At 37.0% G+C, this 25,554-nt stretch overlaps 1 protein-coding gene across 4 annotated transcripts in view; it reads right to left on the bottom strand.

Annotated features, from left to right (window-relative positions):
• The window catches only part of ppp4r4 (protein phosphatase 4, regulatory subunit 4), a 98,220-nt gene that overhangs the window by 15,920 nt on the left and 56,746 nt on the right, over nucleotides 1-25,554 (bottom strand). For all 4 annotated transcript variants that reach the window (XM_052016997.1, XM_052016980.1, XM_052016989.1 and 1 more), the window contains 10 exons: nucleotides 22,978-23,084; nucleotides 21,648-21,755; nucleotides 19,752-19,873; nucleotides 15,920-16,042; nucleotides 13,384-13,553; nucleotides 9,590-9,709; nucleotides 5,056-5,133; nucleotides 3,511-3,594; nucleotides 1,498-1,677; nucleotides 535-640 (listed from right to left, as the gene is read on the bottom strand). In XM_052016997.1, the coding sequence (XP_051872957.1) occupies nucleotides 535-640; nucleotides 1,498-1,677; nucleotides 3,511-3,594; nucleotides 5,056-5,133; nucleotides 9,590-9,709; nucleotides 13,384-13,553; nucleotides 15,920-16,042; nucleotides 19,752-19,873; nucleotides 21,648-21,755; nucleotides 22,978-23,084 (1,198 nt within the window). The remainder of the gene's footprint in view (nucleotides 1-534; nucleotides 641-1,497; nucleotides 1,678-3,510; nucleotides 3,595-5,055; nucleotides 5,134-9,589; nucleotides 9,710-13,383; nucleotides 13,554-15,919; nucleotides 16,043-19,751; nucleotides 19,874-21,647; nucleotides 21,756-22,977; nucleotides 23,085-25,554) is intronic.

Genomic DNA, 25,554 nt, shown 5'->3' with positions numbered 1-25,554 from the left:
TTGGAAATTCAATATGCAGACCTGTAAATAATATTTCCAGACCTACAGTGTGGCTTTAACTCTAGTTTCAGTGCAATAGTTTTAAGTGTTAGGTACTTCACCCTATCATTTAATACAACTTTTAGGTGGACACTTGACAATGCTATCCAAAGAAGATCAATAATACTGCTTTCTGTGTCATAGCCAATAGATATCCTTCCACTACCATTACCAAAAGGCTGTTAGTCATTATCTCACTTCAGTTTATGGTACCCTGCTGTGCACAAAATTGGCTGCTGTGTTTCCTGCAAAAGTTACTACACTTTAAAAGTCCTCCATTGGCTGCAAAGCACTATGGAATATCTCAAGGTCATGAAAGACAATCAATATATAAACACAGGTTCTGTCATTTTTATTCCTTATTGTGGAGAGGTACATTGGAAAAATAAGAGTTCAAGATTGGGTTCGATCATGGTGAAGTCACTCATCCCAATTTGGAGGAACAATTTAAGAAACTATTAATTTTATTATATTCACTTTTGATCGTATACTTACGCTCAATGAGTTTACTGCATACTTCCTGTCTTTGCTCCTGTTTACGGTTGTACCGAACAAATACACAGAGGGTTCTGGCTGAGGCTCTTTGGACTGGGAGGACATTCTAGATGATAATAATCCCAACCTGAACTTTAGTGTTATCAGAATAAGCATTTCCTTCAAAATGGTCATGTAATAATCTGTTGATATCAATAATACTGCACATAGATATAATAAATTATTTTTTAAATTCTATTTGCTACAAATGAAATGAGCTTCCCATGAGTTAATAAATATAAGCAAAGCATCCAACAGCACATTAACAGAACATCCCAATTAACACTTATGCAAGTTTCAAATTAAATGCTAATAAATGTGTGTGCTATGATCTATTCCTATACCAAAAGATCTATCAGAAAACCTGAACATTAGAACTTACAACATTAGAAATTACTATGACTTTTTTTTTAAATTAGGTGTGCCTGGCATAAGGTTAAAAATAATTATAAACAAATATTGCAGACATAAATGGAAGAAATGGAAACATGCTATATCCACACTCAAATTAGAGAATTAACCACTAAATAGTAGAGCACAGACCTGGAGCAAGAAATTGTGAATTTGAAATGATTTGAATTAGATATTTTAAATATATTAAGAAATCAAATGAAATGATTGGTTGCAATAAATATCAAACCATTTGTAAAAATATGAACATGCTGTATTGTATTAGCTCCCCTTAACATCTAAATAACAGGATTAAGGAAATTCTCAGATATGATATCAAAAGAAATATGTCACAATAGATTAGTAGAATCATCTATTAGTTTGCTATATAATTAAGTTGAATGCTGCAAGATAACTTGAAGTATGCAGAAATAACTACTAAATTTTCAAATGAATGCTCCATAATTGTAGACGCATTTGCTATTTTTAAGAAATAAAAAAATGAGTAGAAATTTCACTAAAGATATATCTTACATTTGTCGTCATTATTCTAAACATTATGGGCAAAAACTTGTAGTATATCTGATCACTTGAAATGACTTGTGGCAGACAGGAAAACGTCAACAACAGCTTCTCATGTATTCTCCATTTTAAAGAGGTGGCAGCTCTTTGTTCAGCCATTGAGAGAGCTGGAATCAGATCAGGAATATGTACCTGACAACAAAATTTCCAATTAAAAGTAAAATCTTGGACACTGTGATCATTTTTCCAAATTTTTATGTATAGAATTAGGCATACAAATACTTTACAAGGCCAAACATATTAAAATGACACCGAAAATGTCAAGTGATTTCACAAAGGGAGAATCGGTTTTTAAACACAAGCAAAATTATCACCATAACTTACATGATTACAATAGATCCACCTTGATAAAATAATTCCTGTCCATTGCTTTATTTGTACAGTTTCTCGCTAGAATTACTATTATCATATTGTTTGTTGCATGTTTCTAGGTTGGGGACTGTTTCACATGGATGTGAAGCACTTAGCTTTTGATGCAACAGTGATCAATGTCCATCCTAACAGAAATTGGGAAAGTTTTGAGATTCATGGCTAGATGTTTGGATTAGGTGATGAATTCAAAATATTAAAAACAAGCATCAATTTTGGGTTAATCATAGACTTTACTAGTCGAAGTAAACAACAGCAAAGGACATCAGAAATTTATCATTCAACAATTAGTTTTTCTAGTAGATCTTCTTACGCTGCAGAAATGGCAACACGTGAAACTGAGATGCTTAACCAAGTTTACAGTAAATCAATTATATTAATGAACCTCATGCCCAAGGAATTCAGCAGCAGCATCATCCACAAATACAGCACCAATTTCCACGTGTACTGGCAGCATCAGCACCACTTGAGTCCTCCACCATTTCTAAATGTCATACTAGTCGTCTTGACATCCAGTATCACAGCACAAATTTTATCCAAATATTGGGAAATCTAAAGATGATGTTTTCAGTGCCCACCACAAATTCTGCTCCCTAGCCACTGAATTCATCACTCTCTATGACAACTGCCTGAAAAGGAACAAGAATATCCACAATGCTGATTTGATACTTAATCCTGACATGTGCCTCCAACCCCATATCTGTCATGACCAAGAATGTCTTTACCCATCTCCAAAACATTTCTCATCTCTGCCCTCACCTTAGCTCAAATGCTGTTGAAACATTCATCCACATTTTTACCACATCTAGACTTGACAAGTTAAAAATTCAAGTGCACCCAAAACAATGCGCTGAATGGATTTCAGCATGGATGTGATGGGGGGGCGGGGGGGGGCGTGGGGGGCAAGCAAATGACTTTTTCCGTATCTGAAACATACCACTGAGTGGTCTTGTCTGTGGCTAGGCTGGAAGGATGAGAGTTGTGGGAGTCTATAGGCTGACTCCCAGTTTTTCAGTCTTGTGTTATAGGGAGTGGGAAGAAACATATATAAGAGAAGCATCAGAACACAATGCTGCTGTGTTCATTAGTGTTGAGGGTGGGGGAGGGGATGGCAGAGGCACTGGAGTCTTGTGTTGCTGAGGTTGGAAGGGCTGCTGCGGTCAGGTTCCAAATTCAAATTCTCATCTTATTTTCAAATCCTCCTGATGGCCTTGATCCTCATTATCAGTGAACTCCTCCTACCTACAGCTCTGACAAATCCACGATCCTCCATTTCTTCAGCATTGTCCACTTCAGTTGTTCCACCACTGCTGACCATGCCTTCAGCTGTCAAGGCTCTCAGATCAACAATTCCCATGTTAAACCTCTCAGACTCTCTTCCTTTTTTTTTCTCCTTTTAACATCTCCATAATATCTAGTACTTTAATTATGTTCTCAAATCAGCTGCCTCAATAACACTTCAGTCAATGATTTGAATGAGACCTCTTACTAGGTTCATAGCACTATATAAATACAAGTGGTTGCAGAAAAGATATTCCAGTGACAAAGAATTCAAATAACTATATTTCTAAAGTGTGACAATATATGTTCGTTTACCTTATTCTCTGTTCCCACATGGTCTCCTCCTGTAATAATAAATCTTAGAATTTCAGGAAGGTGATCTAGCAGGGCATCCAATACCTAGATTTAGCAAAACAATGAAGCATGCTCTTAAACAGCATAGCCATATCAGGAAGTGAACAAAATTAATTATGAAAAAAATGTAAGGGATTGTTCTGCACTTCGTGAGCAGTACTGACATGAAATATTATCAGAAAAAACTGTTCACTTTTAGGAGTAGCAATCATCATTGTTCTAAAGAGAATTATGCTGCATATGAAGTATTTAATTAAATGCTTAAAGTGCTTATTTAACACCTTTCAACTAGAACCATTATTCCTTTCCATAAATCAATGATCCTTCATGAATTAAAAACCCTTGATTTTATATAAAAAATCCAGTGAGTTTCAAAGATCCTAAATGCTCTGTAGCACATGGGAGAAATTAATTATCTATAATTAGACATTGCCTGAACAACATAATGTTTAGTGTGTAAAAGGATGCAGTCAGAAGAATTTTAAATACACTAAAATTTATGGAGAGTGGAGAATCAACCAGGGGACAATCTAAGCATTTACATCTGGAGATGGAGCATGATGCTTTCCCACAAACTTTGAGATATCCATGTGGAAGATGATGACACTTTTGGGAAGTAAGTTTCAAAATTAAGAGAAATTGTGAATGACATTTCACAGTTATAATCCCCCAAAAAATGACAGATGCCACAGATGTGGATTCTGCAAAATATGTTCCAGGTATTAAAATGTTTTAAGTGCTCCTAAATTTTATGCTACTACTGTGACTATGATATGATCTGTAGCCAAAGGCTCAACTTAGCCATCCTCATTTTCTCCATCTTTGCTAGTGAAGCCAACATTTATACAATTTTCACTGGTGACCTATGAACAATGAACTGAATTGCCGTTAGTTCTTTGTTTCCCTCCACTACTTCATTCTTGCAACTGCAGGAGTTAATTCTGGACTTAGAAGGGCTAATTAATTGAAAGCGCTTACCGCTCATGCTCAAGTGTCTACCTGCTCTGTGATTGCAAGATCTAAGCTGAGTAGATCTGAATCCACAGGCCTACCTTCTAGCAGGCAAGTTTGTTGCATCTATAGGAGAACAGTGGCTATACCTCTAAAGATCATTGGTTGCAAAACACCTTGAAAATTCTGAAGGTTGCGAAAGACATTTTACAATAAAACTTCTTGGTTTCTTCTCTAGCTTTTGTGTTAAATATGAAGCAAGCTTCGCGGTATATAAGACAATTAAGGAAAAGACGGCACAGAGGAAAAACCATAGCTCGAGGCAAAGACTTTTAAGTATTGCCTGGAGACTGTAATGTGTGGCAAATGTGTCTCTCTAATGAGAGCCACAAATTGATGAGTCTACAAATCAAGAAAGGTGTTTATAGAATTGGTAGAAAACTGTATACTCTTAAGAAGCTGATAAATTTTGAAGACTTTTATTCAAAAGCTAAAAATCTTCAAAAATGGGAATTAATTCCTAAGGGAAGACTGGTGACAAATTATTTACCTTACCTCTAATGATTCATCTTGCAAAAGCGCAATCAATTCTTTGTGAACTACATGAACACCGGAGCCTAGCAGCTTAATGACCTATGTGAGAAAAATGCACAAAACTTTGATCCATTTGAAGAACATTACAATCTAGCAATAAATGAACTAACTGATCATTAATGAAATAATATTGCTCTGAGAACTATACCAAAAATATTTCAGGAAACCCTAACAAAGGATTCAAATTGTTTAATTATATATCTATTGATTGGAATAGAAAAATATTCCATTAAGTTTTAGGTTTATCTAAATTCTATTTTAAACATTCAACATTAGTAAATAACAGTAAAAGTTTTGTAACAGAAAATGCAATGTGGCAAATCGGCCATCATCTACATTTTGGCATTGCCTCTCCTTATCTCTGCAATCTACAACCAAACAAATATCCATTCATTCCATTGTGCAACCTGAAATCTCTACAACCAATACCTGGTGATATTACCTATAATGATCAAATTATTTTACCCACCCATTATGGTTTTCTTGCAACAACTCTTGTCATCTTCTCCCTTCTGTTTATCGCATGCACGGTAGGGATCTTTGGATAGATTATTAAAAGCCCATCCTATTTTTCTATCTTTTAGTTAGCCTATTACAGCAGCATTTCCTCAGCTGAGAACAACTAACAGCAGTTTGAAGATGATGCCTTGGACCTTACAAGTCTGTTGAGACTAAATTACTCATTGGTGGAAAAAATATCATTAAACTATCAAATAGCCATAGATAAAATTCTAAAACTTGACAGCCTAAAATATGGCACAAGGCAACTGACTGTCTTTAAAATCATTTATTTTATTTCTTTTTGATTTAAAAAAAACAATGCAATTACCTTATAAAAATATGAACAAAAACATATTAAAGAACATTATTTAAATTAAACTATTACTCAGTCATGGGATGCAGGAATCACCAAGCTCAACAATTTTTTTTGCTCATTATTAATTAAATGGCAATGAGTCACCTTCTTGAGCAGCAACAACCTTTGATTAGAAGTTACTCCCACTAAGCTATTCATTAGAATTCCACAACTTTGACCCACCACCAATGAAGGAATGCAATAGATTTGGAGGAAAATCTGGAGGTACTGTCATTCTCAAGTGCATACTACCCTTGTTGAAGTTGTAAGTCTATTAAAAAAGCCTTAGCACATTGTTCTCATGGATGGCAGAATCTGCAGTCAATGCAGCAAAGGATGGAAAGTCATTAATGAAGCAGCTGAAGATGGTTAGTACATTGCCTTGGCAACCCTAATAGCAATGTTCTAGAGCTGAAATAGTCATAGAGTCAGATACAGCATGTGACAGACCCTTCAGCCCACCGTCTGTGCCAATCATTAAGCGCCCATTTTATCCTAATCCTACCCTAACCCATTTTATTCTCCCTACATTCCCACCAACTACCTCCTAGATTTTACCCCTCACTCATACATTACAGACAATTTACAGTGACTAATTAACCTAACAACCTACAGGTTTTTGAAACATGGGAGGAAACCCAAATGGTCACTTGGAGAACATGCAAACCCAGCACCGACAGCACTGGAAGTCAGGATTGAACCTCGGTTACTGGAGCTATGAGGCAGTGGCTCTACGAGCTGCACCACTGTGTCATCCTCCAATAACCCCCAGTTGCAAATGGAAACATTATTTGATCTTCACTGACATAAATGTTACTTGGGCTCCTTTTGTGGCGCTAATCAATTAAACGCTGACTTTGTGTCCCCTCCACCTTTGTCATTTAACCATTTTGTCCATACTTAGTTGCAATGAGGTCTTAAACCTAGCAATACTTAAAAATAACTGGTGGAAACCAAACTATACATCAGTAAGCACATTATTGGTGAGTGTATGCACTCTGATAGTATTGTTGACAACACCTTGCATATGTTGATGATGATTAAGAGTAGAGTTTTGGGAAAATAAATGGTTGGATTGAAGTGGTCAAGCTTTTTGTGGTCAGGGAAACATTATATTTTCCCACATAAATGCAAGTGTTATAGCTATACTGAAAAAGCTTGGCTAAAAGAATTTTTCAGCACAAAAGGATTCAAAATTGGCTCAGAGGTAGGAAGCAGAGGGTAGTGGTTGAAGGTTGTTTCTCAGAATGGAGGCCGGTGACTGGCGGTGTGCCGCAGGGGTCAGTGTTGGGACCCTTGTTATTCATTATTTATATAAATTATTTGGATGTGAATACACAAGGCTTGGTCAGTAAGTTTGCAGATGACACAAAATTAGCAGGTGATGTTGATAATGAAGAAGGTTATCGTAGATTACAGGGGGATCTTGACCAGTTAGGGAAGTGGGCTGAGGAGTGGCAAACGGGTTCCTATACAGATAAGTGTGAGGTTATGCATTCTGGAAAGTCAAACCAGCACAGATTTATACTATGAATGGTAGGGCACTAGGGAATGTAATGGAACAGAAGGACCTAGGAGTACTAGTTCATTGTTTGTTGAAAGTGGCATCACAAGTAGAGAGGATGCTGAAAAAGGCATTTAGTACACTGGCCTTCATCAGTTAGGGCACTGAGTATAGGAGTTGGGATATTATGTTGCAGTTGTACAAGTTGGTGATGCTGTACTTGGAGTACTGTGTACAGTTTGTCACCCTGTAATAGGAAAGATGTGGTTAGACTGGAAAGAGTGCAGAAAAGATTTTATGAGGATGTTGCCAGGACTAGGGGGCCTAAGTTATGGGGAGAGGTTGGCCAGGCTAGGTCTTTATTCCTTGGACCGTAGGAAAATGAGGGCTGATCTTATAGAGGTCTATAAAATCATAAGAGGCATAGATAAGATGGATTATAGCAGTCTTTTCCCCAGGGTAGGGGAGTCCAAAACTAGGGGACATAGGTTAAGGGCGAGATGGGAAAGATTTAAAAGGGATTTGAGGGGCTACTTATTCACAGAGGGTGGTGAGTGTATGGAATGAGCTGCCAGAGGAAGTGGTTGAGGCAGGTACAATAGTATCATTTAAGCAGCACTTGGATAGGTACATAGAGAGGTGGGCCTTAGAGGAATATGGGCCAAACACAGGAAATTGCAACTAGATGAGTGGGTGCCATGGTGGGCATGGACTCATTGGGCTGAAGGCCCTGTATCCATGCCGTATTGCTCTATGACTCTAAGCCTTCATGCACAAAAGCTGAGATGTTGTCACAACCCATTGCCTTTGTCACATCCAGTGCATTCAACTATTTAGGTATCACATGGAGTGAACTGAATTTGGCTGAAGGCTGGAACAGACGTCAGAAGGGCACTGGACATTCTGCCATAATGGGAAACATTTTTTTTTTAAGTATTGAGAGATCAAGAATGAAAGATCTACATCAATAAATCAGCAGTATTACAGAGGTCAATAGAGGATTTCTACTAGTTCAGTGTCAGTCAGATTTCCTTGCATCTTTCATGCCAGGCATATTCTATAATTATCATGACATTTCCAGAGGTGTTTCATTTATGAAGCAAAGGTTTCTTCGTGCATTGGATATTTATGTTAAGCGATCATTCCTCATGTCTGTCCAACTTGACAGTATTGTTTTGTATTGAGTACTGTGCAATGCACATGCAAGAACTTAAGAATGACCAGTCTGTGTCATATTCAGAGAAAATTAGGTAGTCTCTTTGATAACTATAAGTGCAGCAATAAAGCGTACTTCTATAACAAATCAAAATGAAAACACAGATTTAAACAGGCGAGAAATTCCCCAAGTTTTATTCTGTATATATTTCTGTACATATTACTGTACATGAGGAAGCAACAGGAAGTAATGCAGATTCTTAGTATGTCCCAATAATTTTCTTTTCTCTTTTACTCCTTTGCATGCTCTTCATTCTCCTGCAGATCCTCAAATATTATTCTATACATACTAGCTGTACAATGACTGTGCAAGGGCCATTATTCATGTTTGTGTTGTGACGGTGTGTCAGTGGGCTATTCAAATGTAGATACTGTCATGGCTGAGCCTTGTCCATACCATTTTCAACATTTGTACATGAATAATTTTTCAGTTTCTTCATTCATAGGATATGGACATAGCGGCAAGGACAATATTTATTGTCTCTCCATGAATTGTGTCCTGAACCAATTAGTTTGCTAGGCCATTTCAGAGAGGAATTTCAGAGTCAACTGCATTGGTTGGTCTGGAGTCACAGTTAGGCCAAATGGAAGTTTCCCTTCCCAAAGGATGTTAGTGAACCAATTAGTTTCCATGACTATCTGGCAGGTTCACCTTTTTTGATAGCAGCTTTTTCATTCCGATTTATTTACTTAGTTGAGTTTATATTCCCCAGATGTCACTGCTGGATCTGATCTGCTGTCCCTGGAACAAAGAGTTTTCAGACACTGGACCAGTGACTTAATCCCTATGTTACCAAACTTCTGCCATACAGACAATGATCATTTCTTAACCTTTGGCCAAAATAGTTTTGATTACAGGTTTTGTAAGTTATTTAACTGTATCTCCAATATTAACCTACAGAGTCACTAAAAACACTTACTTCATGGAAGCCAGTGGCAACCGTTCGTCGGACAAGAGTTTCAGGATCGTGACAGAGGGTTGAGAAAGTGGGATAAAGTTCAGTGTAGAAACATTTAGGATCCACAAAAAGTATCATGGCCTGTGTGGAAAAAGACAAATTTAGTTATAAATAAATGTGACTTTAAGTGATGTATTTATTTTGGACATTACACTTTAGTCAATATTCAAGGCCATGACAGCTTAAATGTTTTACAACAGCCAATTCAGGAATTCAAAAATAAATGAGAGGAATGAAGTTTTGATTTAAAGGATAATGAATAGCATTGATATCCCCTAATGGCCTCAATCCACTTTCCCTGTAACCTTTTCCAGCCTAAGAACAACACCCAAATCTCAAAATAAAAAACCTCTTTATTGACTTGACTCTGGCTTTTTGTTCATCTCCCCTTCAGTTAACTTGTGAGCAAATTAGAATTCCTATCCACCTTCCCTCTCCTTGGAAATTCTCCTTACAGCCTATTCTTAACAAACTCTTAATCATTCTTTACCCTACTCCTTTGATTCATCTTTCATTTTTGTTTAAAATAAATGACACATCAAAAGAATATTTAAAGGCATACAAGTGTAAGTTGCTATGGTTGCACATGGTGGAAAAATTGAGATTACATATCTTCAGATGAGGTAGGTAGAGGTGTAATTGGCTCAGAACATATTCAGCTACCAACAAACAATCTGCTAGAGGAACTCAGTGGGTTGAGCAGCACCTGTTGGAGGAAAGGAATCATCCACATTTTGGGTCTAAACCCTGGATCAGGACAATCTTGTGTCTCTATACTCAGCCATCATTTTGAAGTCCTATTTTCTCTTTTTTTTAAACTTGTATTTGATATTATTGAATTATAGGTCTTAAGTTTATTCAAATGTTTCTTTTACACAATCTTAATTTCCAACAGTATCCTTTCCCATTGATTAATTCCAATGGCCACATTTTGAAAACTGTCAACAATAAAAGGTATTCAACCATCCTTTAGTTTTGCTTCTCCGAGAGAAATTGCTATAACTCTACTACTTCCCAAAGAGCCTGATATTGCTATTTAACTAAAAATGATATAAAGTCTAAGTTTGATTTTAACATTGTAATGCATGATCTTACAATGAGAATTGAATTACTTCATGTCTTGGTGCAATTATGCTTTATGTTTGCATACACATGCAAACAGGTGTGCAATATATACCACAATTACAAAGGGCTCTGGTTAGACCACTTCTGGAATATTGTGCACCGGTCTAGTGTCCTTACCAGAAGAAGGTAATGGAACGGTTCACAAGATTGATTCCTGGGCCCATCCTGTCTATAGTTTTAATGAATGAGAGATGACCTCACTGAAACAAACAAAATGCTAACATCTTGATAGGTTAAATGCATTGCCTCGAAGGATTACCTAGAACCATGGTTCAAGATCTCAAACTAAGGAGCTGACACTCAGGACTGAGGCGAGAAAAGATTTCTTCATCCAGAGGGTAGTAACTGTTTGGAATTCTTTACTGAAGAGGGTAGTGGAGGTTCAGTCACTGAGTATATTCAGGAGGAAGATTGTTAGATTCTTGAATATTCAGAATATCAAGGGTTATGGGATTAGTACATGAAAATGGTGCCAAGATAAAAGGCACGGTAGCATAGTGGTTAGCATAACGCTATCACAGTGCCAGCGACCCGGGTTCAATTCCCGCCGCTGTCTGTAAGGAGCTTGTACATTCTCCCTGTGTCTGCGTGGGTTTCCTCCAGGTGCTCCGGTTTCCTCCCACATTCCAAAAACGTACAGGTTAGGAAGTTGTGGGCATGCTATGTTGGCACCAGAAGAGTGGCAACACTTACGGGCTGCCGCCAGAACACTCTATGCAAAGACGCATTTCACTGTGTGTTTCGATGTACATGTGACTAATAAAGATATCTTATCTTATGACAGTCTGAATGGCCTACTTCTGTGACTATCTCCTATGTACACATACTGCATGTATGCACACACACTCAAGACACACACGCTATTTCCTCCTACCTGTTGACTACATTAGAAGGGCCGAGACTACAGTCTCATTGTCCATCCACATATCAGATCTTTGAGAAAATTCCAGATGTGAATAGTCCTGTGTGTTTATCATATTGATGTTTCACCTGGCTGGTTTACCTAGAGCCAATGGTCAGCCTGTTGCCTGCTCCAGATGTCAGTATAATTTCCCCATGCACAATCCCCCTGAAACATCTATCTAAGAATAATTTTTAGAAAAACTAGAAATGGATGTTAAATTTATACATTTAAAATCTCTTTCTAATTTTTTAGGTAGCTGTCACCTTCTTGGTTTCTTTCATTTTTTCCCTGACTCACTATCTAATTCCCTCAATACCCCCTTGTCTCAACCATTCTTCACCCATTTTTCTTTTTCTGCTCACTTTCATTTCCCAAAAGTAAGAGCAAAAACCAAAGGTAAATGGTCAGGTTCATATTTCCTTGGGCTACAAAAAGCTAGTGACAGATTCACTTCAGTATGTAAAGAAATGCTAAATTAAATATTATGTGGGGAAAATATGAAATTGCCCATTTTGACTGGAAAAATAAAAAAGCATATTATCCAAATGGTGAGAGATTGCAGACCTCTGAGATGCAGAGGGATCTGGTGTCCTAATGCATGATTTCCAGAAGACTAGAATGCAGGTACAGTAAATAATTAGGAAAGCTAACAAAATGTTATAGCTTATTGTTATAATTAAATGTTATAACTCACTAACTCAATGTACTGTGTAATGAATTGATCTGTATGAACAGTATGCAAGACAAGTTTTTCCACTGTACCTCAGTGCACGTGACAATAATAAACCAATTCCAATATTGCGGGTGGGGGGGGGGTGGGTGGGAGTTGAACACAAAAGTAGGGGGGTTATGCTTCTGTTATATAAGGTACAGTAATTTAAGAAAGAATGTTAATGCATTGGAAACAATTCAAACAAGGTGTATTGAACTAGTATTTCGAATGAGCAAGTTGTCTTACGAGGGAAGGCTGGGCAGGCTAGGCTCGTATCTGCTGGAGTTCAGAAGAATGGGAGGGGACTCAAAACTGAGAAGTAGATCCTGCTGGGTCTTGACAAAGAGGATACAGACATCCTCTTCTGAGAAAATCTTGAACTGAGGATATAAAAATAATGGATCACCCATTCAAAAGAGCAATGAGGCGATTTTTTTTTCTTCTCCTTAGAAAGTCATGAATCTTTGGAATGTCCTTCCTCAAAATGAGGTAGAAGCAGAATCTAGAATGTATTTTTAAGGCAGAGGTAAATAGCTACTTGATAAGCAAGGGAAGAAAGAGTAACTCAGTGTTGTTGGAAATGCAGAGTTGAGATTACGGTCAAATCAGCTTTAATTTTATTGAATGACAGCAAGCTCAAGGGGTTGAGTGGCTACTTCTGCTCCTAATTCATACATTTGTAAGTTTGTAAGAGCCATATTGCTTCCATAAACCCACTAAAATGTGACCAAGGCTGACAGCAGCCCTTACACAACACGTCAGATGAGCCACAAATGCTGATACAAAATAAAAGAAAAAATAGACAAAGGAGAGAAGGAACAAAGGAGAGAAGGAACAAAGAAAAATGCAAAATTTGAAATGAACAAGGAAGCACCAATAGAGATGTTAAGGGACAGGCAAGAAAGACCACATTACCACATACAAATCCTGATTAGTTAAAACACTGTTGTAATTTGATTGCCGATCAAGAAATGCAGCAAAAAGTTTGACTGCAATTTTATTACCCATACTTACTGGCAAATTGTAGGCACAATTCTGTCTCACAGAAGCATATTTTGCATCCATTTCTGCTGCATAGAACTGAGTCAAGTGTTCACTTTGACCATTTTCATGTTGTAGGCCTAATGTACTGAACTTCTTGTAGAAATCCAAAAACCATAGATGTTGCTCATCAGTTAAATTCCCTAAATGACAAAGAAGGTTATGGTTGAATACAGTATTTTACCATTTGGTTATAGATATGTTCTTATGTACAGAGAAAATTCAGACAGTCTTGGCTGCACTATTCTCCAGACATTCAACTCTTCCTCAATGGCTCACATGAAATATTTTTGAGGAGGGCCTATCCAAGTATCTCTAGTGCAAATTAACGCAGTCTATTTCTTTCAAAGGCCTAATGAATGATCCATGCACACACATGAAGGAAGTAATAAATATTTAAATAGAAAAAAGGCCCAAATAAAACCTACCTTTATTAAGATTAGACAGATCAGTAATGTTACTATAGGTATATTATAGAATACCAAACTTTAGGAACAAAATCCAGAATAAAGTTTATACAACAAGGCATGCACCAAAAAAAATTAAACATGGATATGAAACTGGTTTGCAATGAGTAAAGGAAATTTGTTTCCATCTGAATGCTGCTATTCCAACTGTAAGAAAATAGCACTTGATGAGGTTTTGGGTAATAATGTGAAGCAAACAAAATAGCAGACATTTGGGAAGTAATGACAGTAGAATAATTATAATGATGTGATAAATGATATATTAAAAATAATTAAAATAAGCAAAATCAAAAGAAAGAAATACTTAAAAGAATTAAAATCAGCTATATACTAATAAGTTAGAGAATGTTATTTGTAGGCAGAGGTCAAACCCATGAATAGAAAAAGGTTATTAAAATTTTAAATGGAAGCACTTAGGTATTGCATTCCATCCTACAGGCTAATACCCAAGACAAATACAAAAAATATAGGAAAGCTGCATAAAGAGAGATTAGCAAAGTTAAGAGGGAGTATAACAGAAATCCAGTAAAGGAAAAATTGCTTCATTGAAAAGCTTTTTATAGTTAAGAAGATAGCACTGGTGGAGAGAAAGCAGAATTGAAGGAACCAGGCTTGCAATTAAAACAGGAAAAGATGGTTATTGTCTGTAACATTCCCCAAGTACTTCCTTGGTTTTCAAAGAATAGGTTTATATAAGGAATAATATACACACACACACAAATATTATACAGACAAATCATTGTGACTGTCACTATACGATCCATGTATGGATTTTCGGAGCAATCTGTGGAGTCCACTTGGTTGTTAACCTGTACTGGAAAGCAGGTATATTTGTGGGTGGCCATGTATCGAGTGCTCTCAGTGTGACAGATACTTCGGAACAAAACAATGGAGATCTTTGGCGATTGAGGTGTCGTATGGGTTCCATCGTGGAACTTGTGGAATTCGTATATAGTGTATCACATACACATTTAAATATATATATATATATATATATATATATATATATATATATATACACACACACACACACAGACAAGTCTAATGACATCAGTTGATGTTCTAACAAAAATTCTCAGAATTGTGTTAAAAGTATAGACATTGGCAAACAAAAATACCTCTTCAAAGAAAAATCTAAGCAGCATTTAAATTTTCATAAACAACTAGAATCTGTAAACACACTAGGATATCTATATCTTGCCTAGACCAAATATGGAGCAGTCTGGAAGAGTCTAGGAAGTACATACTGGCCACGTAGAGAGAATAGCAGAGATTTACCAGAATGATATTTGAGTTCCCATGGATCAAGTTACAACAAACAAATTCATTTTCTGAAATTTTAAATGTTGTGCAGTGACTTGAAGTTTTCAAAACACTTAGGGCAAGTCAGAAAACTCGAAGTATTGGTTTATTATTGTCACTTGTACTGAGGTACAGTGAAAAGCTTGTCTTACAAACCAATTGCCCAGGTCAATTCATTACACAGTGCAGTTACATTGAGTCAGTACAGAGTGCATTGATGTAGTACAGGTTAAAAACAATAACCGTACAGAGTAAAGTGTCACAGCTACAGAGAAAGTGCAGTGCAATAAGGTGCAAGGTCACAACGAGGTAGATCGTGAGGTCATAGTCCATCTCATGGTATAAGGGAACTGTTCAATAGTCTTATCACAGTGGGGTAGAAGCTGTCCTTACATCTGGTGGTACGTGCCTTCAGGCTCCCGTATCTTCTACCCGATGGAAGAGGAGAGAAGAGAGAATGTCCCGGGTGGGTGGGGTCTTTGATTATGCTGGCTGCTTCACCAAGACAGCGAGAGGTAAAGACAGAGTCCAAGGAGGGGAGGCTGGTGTCTGTAATGCACTGGGCTGTGTCCACAACTCTCTGCAGTTTCTTGCGGTCCTGGGCAGAGCAGTTGCCGTACATACAGATCATACAGGAGTGATGGTCACACCAGAAGGAACTGATAGAGTAGAGGGGCAAACCATTTCTGATGGTTAGAGGAATAGGAGGCAGAATGTAAAAAAGATACAGTTACATTTACCTGAGAGACCATGACAGAGCTTCCCCAGTTGATGTGACAATGGTGCAAGGATAGTCTCATCTGCTTTGAATGACTTTTCACAAAACATCATCACCAAGGGAAATATAATTTGAGTCCGGTCATCTGACAAGGTAATCACAAAATAATATTTTACTCCCATAACCATAGGGAAATGGATAATCCTGTACAAAAAAATGCAACAATGCAAAAGTCATTTGATCATATTCAAGTGCTAAATATTAACATGGCACATCTCAAAACACAATTAGTTTGCTAGGGAATCAAGGTGGGCCTGATCTCGCAGGTAAGTATTGGTGGTTCTGAACAGAACGGCTAGCAGTTCATCATTTAAGATGGTGATGTCCAGAACTTCCTTATGAAAGTCCCAAACCTACTGCACAACAGATGGTGCCACATCTATTAGTGTTCTCCAGAATGGGACTGCATATGGAATCAAGCCCAGGAGTTCTACTTGGCTGAAATTCCCCAGCATTTACCTTGGTAAACTGCTTCTTGGGCCCTGTGCCTTTTGATTTCAATGTAGAATTATGGTTAAATGGCAAAGGAAGTTAAATTTCTTCTTTTTATTTCACCAGTTTAAATACCTGTCTTATTATATATTTAAAGTATTTTCAATAATTTTATCAGGTTCTTCTTAAGAATTGAAGTTTTTAAATTCCAACTATTTCAGAGATATGTAAAAACTATTAAATATCCTTTACAGATTTGTCAATTGGCAAAACTGGGGATGGAGGCTTTAGCAGATGTCAAATCTATTTGGAGAGCATTAGAAGCAGAGTTTCCTCGGTACAACGCTGAAGGCCCTGCTATTACTCAGACCATGTTGCTGGAGACCAGAACAATTTTTGGGCAGTGAGAAAGACCTCCATATTTTCACCAGATAAGCAAAAAGCATGAGGAAACTGTAGATGGCAATTCTAGTGAGGCTACCAAGTAAGCCCAATGATTTATTCTCAAAATGAAAATAATTGTCTCTGTTTTATGATATTGTGGTCAAGTATCACTGTACAGCTTGCTGAGTCTTCACACAATTTTGACTTCTACTCTCAGGAATCTTCTGTGGTGTCTTTTCTATATTAATAGTGTGATATAAATGCAAACTACTGCTGTAAAATCTTGAAAAGCAATAGCTCTATGGTACTTACACAAAGCCCTATTTACCACCTTTCAAGTTATGAACATGCAATGAAGGATTGATACAGAAAGAGGTCAAAAGTAGACAATATTGATTGTCAGCTTGTTTACACAAGTTTATTTGGAAAAGCATGAATCATCAGGAAACCTCTGCACAAATACTTTCCAACACTGAAGTACACATCAGCACATTAACCTTATTACTTGCTGATCCTTTAAATAAAAGTACAATCCCAAATGCAACAATATCTACCATTAATTTTAGTTTATGTTAATATTTCTAACGAGCTTTGCTCATGGAAATGTGCCTTCAGCATTCTCCAAATCTACTCATATATTGATGAAATTTGTATGATCTTGTTTACCCCAAACTGCTTAAAACCTGTGGACTTTCCATTTGCAAAGGTTACTAAGTTGACTACTATTATAGTTGTCAGGCTCCTGTTGAAGAATTGTTGCAAATAAAGATAGCATGGTGTTGTCAGACATGCTTCAAAGTGATTCAGCAATACAATGTGGTGTTGCTTGTCTTTGAAGCACAATAGCTTTTGAATGTCAAGTATGTACCCGCCACTGAAGGTAAATGACCTTCATTTCCTCTGAAGGTTAACTCCCTCTTCACTTCTGTTGCTCTCAAGAGCTGAAGCATCTGCAGAAGCTCCCAAGAGGAAGCATCATTTAACTGTCATTCTGGGGTGAAGGACATCACTTGTGAGGAAGAGCTAAAAAAGTATAGCTCTAATAGATCCAAGGTTTGATTCTTAAGGAGTCTGCAGAAGCCTCAAGACCCAAAAGTACAATTTCCTCACTGAAAATTAAAAAAATTGAAGACCATCCTACAGCACAAAGGAGAATAATTTTGATTTGCTTGTTGATAGTATGTGGAAGATACATTAATGTAATTTTTGTGAGGATGAATTTCCTGGATGAAAATTGAATCCTAAAACAATAAGGAACATTTTAAGTTTGGAAAGAGTTGGGTACCTTTAATCAAAGAGAGGGTTGATTTATTAGCTGTGAGATTTTTAACTTGATCAAGGGCAGGATTTTATTAACTCATGAGACAATGTGTGCTTCAATCAAAGAGAGATAAAAATGTTAAGTTTCATGTTGAAAGGATGCATGAAAGTACTGTAGCTGATAGTGAGCATCCTCCTCACTATCAACTACACTACCAATTTTCATATCTTCTGCAAATTTATTTATCACACCTCCTACATTCATAGAAACATATAGCATGGAGACAGGCTATTCAGGCCAACTCATTTCATGCATGGCACCCTTCCATATTAATCCCATTGCCCAAGACTTGGCCCATAGCCCTCTATGCCTAAGCAATTCAAGAGCTCATATGGATACTTGTTAAATGCTGTCAGTGACCCAACTTCAACCACTCTCTCAGGCAGTGCATTTCAGGGTCTTGCCACTTTCTGGATGAAGGTGGCGCTCCTCATATCCCCACTAAATCTCTTCCTCTTTACCCTAAACTTATGGCCTCTAGCTTTATCTACCTCTGATATGGGGTAAGTTTCCCACAGCCTATCCAACCAATATACACATTAATGATTTGGATAAGACAAAAAAGGTCCTAGCACTGACCTCTCTGGTACACCACTGGTCACAGGTCTGCAATCACAAAAATAACTTCCACCATCACCCTTCACTTATAACTTCATAGTGAGATGACAACTTTCAAACTATTTCAAAAGAAGACATTCAATCTTTTTGAATGTACTACTTTATTACATAAATCACTTAGATTGAAGCTTGCATAGCATCCAGCTGGAAAAGCAAACAAGATCCTGAATGCCATTTTTGAAATGATGAAAGTTCTATTTACCAAATGACCCAAATTAAACAAAAGTGTACAAACTATTGATTAAGAACATATCAATTCTCAGACTTCGAGACAAGAATCATAATTTTTAGTATCCACAGTATGTTGCTTTCAGATAAAAATCTGAGACTCACTACTATAAACAACACCTATGTAGCAACTCCCTTGATGGTTACTCACTTACATAATTATGAAATGGTTCCCCCATTCACAAGACAAGACATTTGCAATCTCTCTTTTGTCTTTGCACAGATACACATTACTTTGACTAAATTACAGTTGATTAAGAGGTTAGGTCAAATCATTATGACTTGTCAAGAATAAAGTGAATGAATATTTGCAGTTAAAACTTGGGCTTTGCAATATAAGAGGTAAAATAATTTATTCATTATAAAACACAATGCTTTCATTATGCATTTTCTAAACCAACAAAAATTCTTATTCTGCAGATTACTTTGACCGTTCACTAGCTAGGGAAGAAGATTTTCAGAAGTTTCCTTCATTATGTATATTAGTAATCTTAAAGTGCATAAAATGCACAAGGGGGACAGCACATAATATTGCCAGATCTCAAAATAGCCATATGAATATTTTTAACAAAAAATACACAAACCTCATTATTTTGTAATCAAATAAGGAACAAATTTCATAAAATTACACCCAATAAACACAGTCTCAGAATGCTATGTGATAAATTCCTTGGTATAATTTGAAATTTCATTTGAAATCTGTTAATGTGTAAATAGAAGTTAAAATGTTCCTTTTATTATTTCCAATATTCAACATGTTTGAATTTACTATGTACTGAAGACATGTATTTACTTTATCACATTAACTTACCACTATCGAACATCACAAGTAGGTTAACAATGGTGTCAAATGCAGCAATGCGTACACTGCTCCCTTCATCTCTAGCCAACTCCACTAACTCAGGAAGTATTGCAATTTTCGTCTGTTCAACACTGTAATGAAAATAAAAACAAATTTGTATGATAAAGTTTACCTTTCCTAAACATTCTATCCTTTGTCTTCTTTCAATTCCTAACAAAATAACATGCATGTAAATCATAGCAGTAACCTGGAAGCTAATAAATTTGATCAGAGATGTCACGAATAAATTAAACTTGCACGATGACAGTTTAATCTTAGTCCAATTCCATAATAGAAAAGAGTTAAATCTTTACTGCTGATGTGTATCGAACTGTGAATTGTCTAGGATTTAAAGCATTTCACCTGTTCCACAGAATAAAACAACTGCAGAAAATTGCATCCAAGGCTAATGTCTGAAATTTGCCAAAACAAATAATAGAAAACCCATCAAGAAATCTGACAAGAGAACTTCAAAAGTTGTTTTCTTAGATTCCCTGCTCCTTCATTAGTTGCCCTGTTACAATCATCTCAAATATAATCTGCAGAAATCAGTGAATTGATGAGAACATGATGCATTTAAAAATGATTCATTCTGCTTAAAAATAACACTGGAATATATTTTGTAGCGTGAGATATAACAACATTTTTGGTGGTGAACTAAACTACCCCTGAACCAAAATACTAATTTCATTTGTTGATTTCTATTTCTGTAGACAAATATTCCAAAATCTGACTTGAGAAATTACTTTAAATTATTTTTAAAGTTTAGACAAACCAGTTTCTACTTTATTCCAAAGTGCGTTTTCCCATAAGTTATTTATGCTCTGTTAAATGCTTGAGTTAAACATTGTAAACATTCTTACTTCACAATTTGCTATCTGCAGAAATTCTTTAGTGAAACTTGTTTTCTGGTCGGCTGGAGGATTTCATTAGTGTCAGATATCAAAGATCCTGGAAATCATACCCAACAACAACCAGTGTTGGGAAAGGAGTAAGCCATGCCACGGAGATCACTCAATTTTTGAAAGCAGCTTTCAAGTTCAACAGCAAGCACTGCTACTTCACTCCTGACAGCAAAGTCATTTATTACAAAACCCATGGTATAATTGCAATTTCAATTAAAACCTATCAATTGAAAAAAAGTACTAAAATGTTACTTTCATTATCATCAAAATTCAATATTTAGTATGAGCTACATACTGAGATTATTTCACTTCCTGAAATAATCAACATTTTAAAATGCTCCTGCTTGCTTAATTTTTACTTCAACCCAAACTTGACCAGAGGTGATAGCTAAACCCACACTATTACACTGGAATGGCAAAACTAAAATTCCAATAGAGAAAATACTACTTTGTGGGATAAAATTTAAAATTTAGGTGTTAAAGTAAGGATCGAGTCAAGTCAAGTTTATTGTCATGTGCACAAGTATGGTGAGGTACAAGTATAATGGAAAACTTGTTTTCAGCAACATCTTATGCAATATAGATTTAAACTATATCATTTCAATGTATAAAAATGATCAGAAGTAAAAATTAAAAATGTTATTGAAATATCAAAAATCACAAATATAGTTCATGATATATGCCTAATAGTTAAAGATTTGGGCATTTTCATAAAGTTTTTAAAAAATTCTTACGATAAGCAATGCTAAGAATAAAAGGCACACCAGATTATATCATATTCCTTTTGATATTTTTCTTTGTGTAACCTGGCACTGAATTGCCTAACTGGAACAATTGCTCAGTTAAATTCATCGTACTTGTTCAATTATGGTATTTATGATTTTTATTGTTTGATTTGTATTTCTATTTCCAATTAACATGGATTTATACATATGTTTGAAGTGCAGGTTATTGTATTTACCCAATTCCTTGTGCTATGTATTCCAGCTGTCGACACATACAGGAGCGAACTTCATATTCTACATCCTGGCAAAGTGATCTCACTAGAGGCAAAATATCACGCTTTATTCTGCAAAGATAATACAATTATTAGATGTTTCTGTATTTTGTAATATAGTCATAATAAATACATAACTTCAGTGCGATGTGCCTCGCAACACATAAAGGAATGGAGAAAAGATTCAAAATAAAAAGGAGCAACTTATTATTGTCCCAGGCTATCTTATTGTTGCCACACACCAACGCAAACATGCTAATGCTTCTCTCCTGTTAGCTGACAGACAACTCAAGGCTGCAACCCGAGATCAAATTGCATGATTCAACAAGCAGTGATCTATAATTCTGGGATTTATAAGTAGTAATTTTAGTGTGGAGGAGGCAGCCTTTAGGCAGGAACAGAAACATTTCCATGACAAAATCTTTACTTCACTTTCCAGTAATGAGCAAGGAAACTGCTCTAATGGAATACAAATGATCTGAGAGCAGATAGTGCTACCACACTTCATATAGCCATTCTTGCCAACATTTTACAACAATTTATAGAGTCCCCTTAAAATTGGAAGGGCACCCAAGTATTAGAAGTGGGTCAAAGGCATTAAAGAGAGATTAAAGAATAATAATTGAGCCAAGTAGGAGAATTTAAAGCTAATTAAAAGCATGGCTGAAAATATGGATTTTGAGAGAGAGAAGGGAATCCACCAATTAAAATTGAGGGAGCTAAAAGCTTTTCCACCAAAGGTCGGGTAAAGCAAAGGGAAAGTGCAAAGATGAAAGGCAGATTAAAAAACAGAATATGAAAAGTAGAGAAAAAAAGGACTGGATTAATATAATGCCTTTCATAATCTTGGTATGTCCAAAAGCACTTCTGAAGGACAATCAAGAATGAAAAATAAAATATAACGACAGTTAAATTGCACACATCAGACTCCTACTAAAAAACCAGATATTCTGTTTTTGGGAGTTGCTTGAGGTTAAATATTGGACAACAAGGTACAGATAATTCTGCTCCATAACTAATATTAGATATAACCAATGCAAATTTAATAAGGAGAAAATAGAGTGAAACGATTATAGTCCATATTATTAATAGTCATTTATATTTGCTACACAATAAACATGAGCGTCACTGCAAGAATACAATAATAACAAACTGTTTGAGAAAACAACTTTTCAGTTTATGTTATTAATTTGAAATATTTAGTCTTAAAGGTATGATAGCATATTAGGTTGCATGTATATCAGATCGTTGCACTTAGGAGGCAAGCACCAATGCAAATATTCCTTTCACTTACACATGCGATTCAAATTTCCTGGCAATTCTGCCCAGAATTTTGCAGCTGGCTAAGCGTGACTGGACTGTCTGTGATAATTGAGCCTTTGAAACCAGTGGAGACAAAATCTAAACAAGAACAAAAGTTTACTGAAATCAGAAACATTTTTAAGTACTAGAAGACAAATATATTGTTTACAATAATAGTTTAGGATTTGCAATTTTATTCACTTAAAACAAAATCACTCAGAACACTTTTGTTTGCCAGCAGGAGGAGGCAAACCTTTACAGACAAATATACAGGGCGAAATGAATTAGCATTAAGAAAAGCATGGGGTGATAAACAAAAGCTAGCATAGAGTTTTTGAAAGCAAACTATATTTTACACACTGATATTCTTTCTTGAAGTAATGAATGGCAACTATAGCCTAGCTCCCATATGCCTTCTTCACCATGTTATCTACAAGTGTTGCCACCTTCAGGGATCCGTGGACTTGTACAACTAGCTTCCTCTGTTCCTCAATGCTCTGAGGCCCTAACATTCATTGTGTATTCTCTGCTCTTATTAGTCCTCCCAAACTGCATCACCTCACCTTTACCAGGATTAAATTCTGGCTGCCATTGCTCGGCCCATTTTACCAATGATCAATATCATCGTGTCACCTACAACTGTCCTCGTAACTATCAACAACATCACCAACTTTTGTGTCAGCTGCAAATTTACTAATCATATCTCCTACTTTCATATGCAGATCATTAATGTACACAATGTAGGATTCCCAGCACTGTAACTATTGGTGGTACACCAATGGTTACAGGCTTCTAGTCACTAAAACAACCCTCCACCATCATTGTCAGTTTTAGATCCTATTTGCCCATTTGTCCTGGATTCCATGGACTCTAATATTTTGGACCACTCTCTCAAGGGGGACAAAGGCCCTACTGAAGTCCATGTAGACCACATCCACCACACTACCCTCATCAATATCTTTGGTTACCTCTTCAAAAAGTTGGTCAAATTGGTCAGACAGGATCTCACAATAACAAAACATTGCTGATCATCTTTGCTTATCCCTGTCTTTTTAAGTGCAGATTAATCCTGTCTTTCAGAATTTTGCTCCCCAAATACCTTCCCAACCACTAATGCTGGACTTACAGGCTTGTAGCTACCTGCTTTATCCCTGTTACCCTTTTTGAATGAGGGTTGCTGTCTGCCAGTCATAGGTACTTCACTTGTGGCCAAGCAAAGATTTACAGATCTCTGACACAGCCCCAGCAAACTGCTCCCATGTCACCCAAAGCAGCTTAGGAAACATCTCATCTGGCCCAATGTTCTAGAATTTCACCACTCAGTCCCCGAATTCTCCAGCTATAGGTTCTTCTTCATAGTGAATACAGATGAGAAGTATTCAGTTAAGACCTCGCCTTCATCCTCTGACCTATCCATCCTCAGCCTTTGCCACTGCCAGGATGAGGCCCAATGCAAACTAGAGGAACAACACCTCATATTCCGCCTGGGTAGTCCACAACCCAATGGCATGGATATGGAGTTTTCCAATTTTAGGTGACCAGACCCCCCCAGTGGGATCCCACCCCCACTTCTAATCCTCCTCCATTTCCATCACCCTCCAATCATCCCCCTCTGACTCCTAGCTCCATCCACCCACTACACACACAGTTCACCTACAGGCTCGCAGCTCCCTTCTCCTGTCTGGTCCTGGTTCCATCCGCCGTTCACTGCTCCCCTAATGGATCCCATTATCACCCCTTTGTATTCCTGCTCATCTCCCTCCAGCAGCTGTCTCCAAACTTCCCACTCCCCTCCCGCCACCTCGCTCCATTTGCCCCTCATTTTTCTCTGTTTGCCTCCATTTACCATTCTCCTGCCTCTGTATCCTAACTCCAGCCCCACTCCCCTCCCCTACCTAACACCTTACATCCCTCCTCAGTCCATCAATCATCTCAGACCCGTTTCAACACTCCATTTCTCCTCTTTATACTGGCCATCTCGTCTTTCCACTCTCAATCCAGTTATAGGCTTTTGACCTGAAACATTGACAATTTCTCTCCTCCCACAGATGCTGCTCAACCTGCTGAGTTCCTCCAGCAGATTGTTTGTTTGTCCTCTGGCTCCAAGTGAAGATGGCCATTTTTCTCCAAAATGGGCCCTACTCTTTCCCTGTTACCTCCTGCCCTTAATGTACATATAAAATGCTTTGGGATTTTCCTTACTCAGGTCTGCCAGTGATGTTCTGTGCTCCCTTTTTTTCCCTCCTACTTTCTTTTTCCTACACTTTCTATACTCCTGCTCACTATACCTGCCACATGCTCTCTTTTTTTTCCTTTACTCAGCCCTCGATATTTCTTGACATCCAGTGTTCCTTGGACACAGTTGTCCATATCCTTCACTCTTATGAGAACACACTGGCACTGAAATTCTCCATATTTCACTTTTGAATGATTCCCATTTGTCTGATGTAGACCAACCTGCAAGTGACTGCTTCCAGTCTACTTTTTCCAGGTCCTGTCTTATGACATTGAAATCAATAAGGTCCCAGTTTAGGACCTTAATTTCCAGACCTCCCTTATTCCTTTCGAT

The sequence above is a fragment of the Pristis pectinata genome, chromosome 1 (assembly GCF_009764475.1).
Source record: "Pristis pectinata isolate sPriPec2 chromosome 1, sPriPec2.1.pri, whole genome shotgun sequence".
NCBI lineage: Eukaryota > Metazoa > Chordata > Chondrichthyes > Rhinopristiformes > Pristidae > Pristis > Pristis pectinata.
The sequence above is the reverse complement of the archived record's forward strand: the minus strand, read 5'-3'. Positions and strand labels throughout refer to the sequence as shown.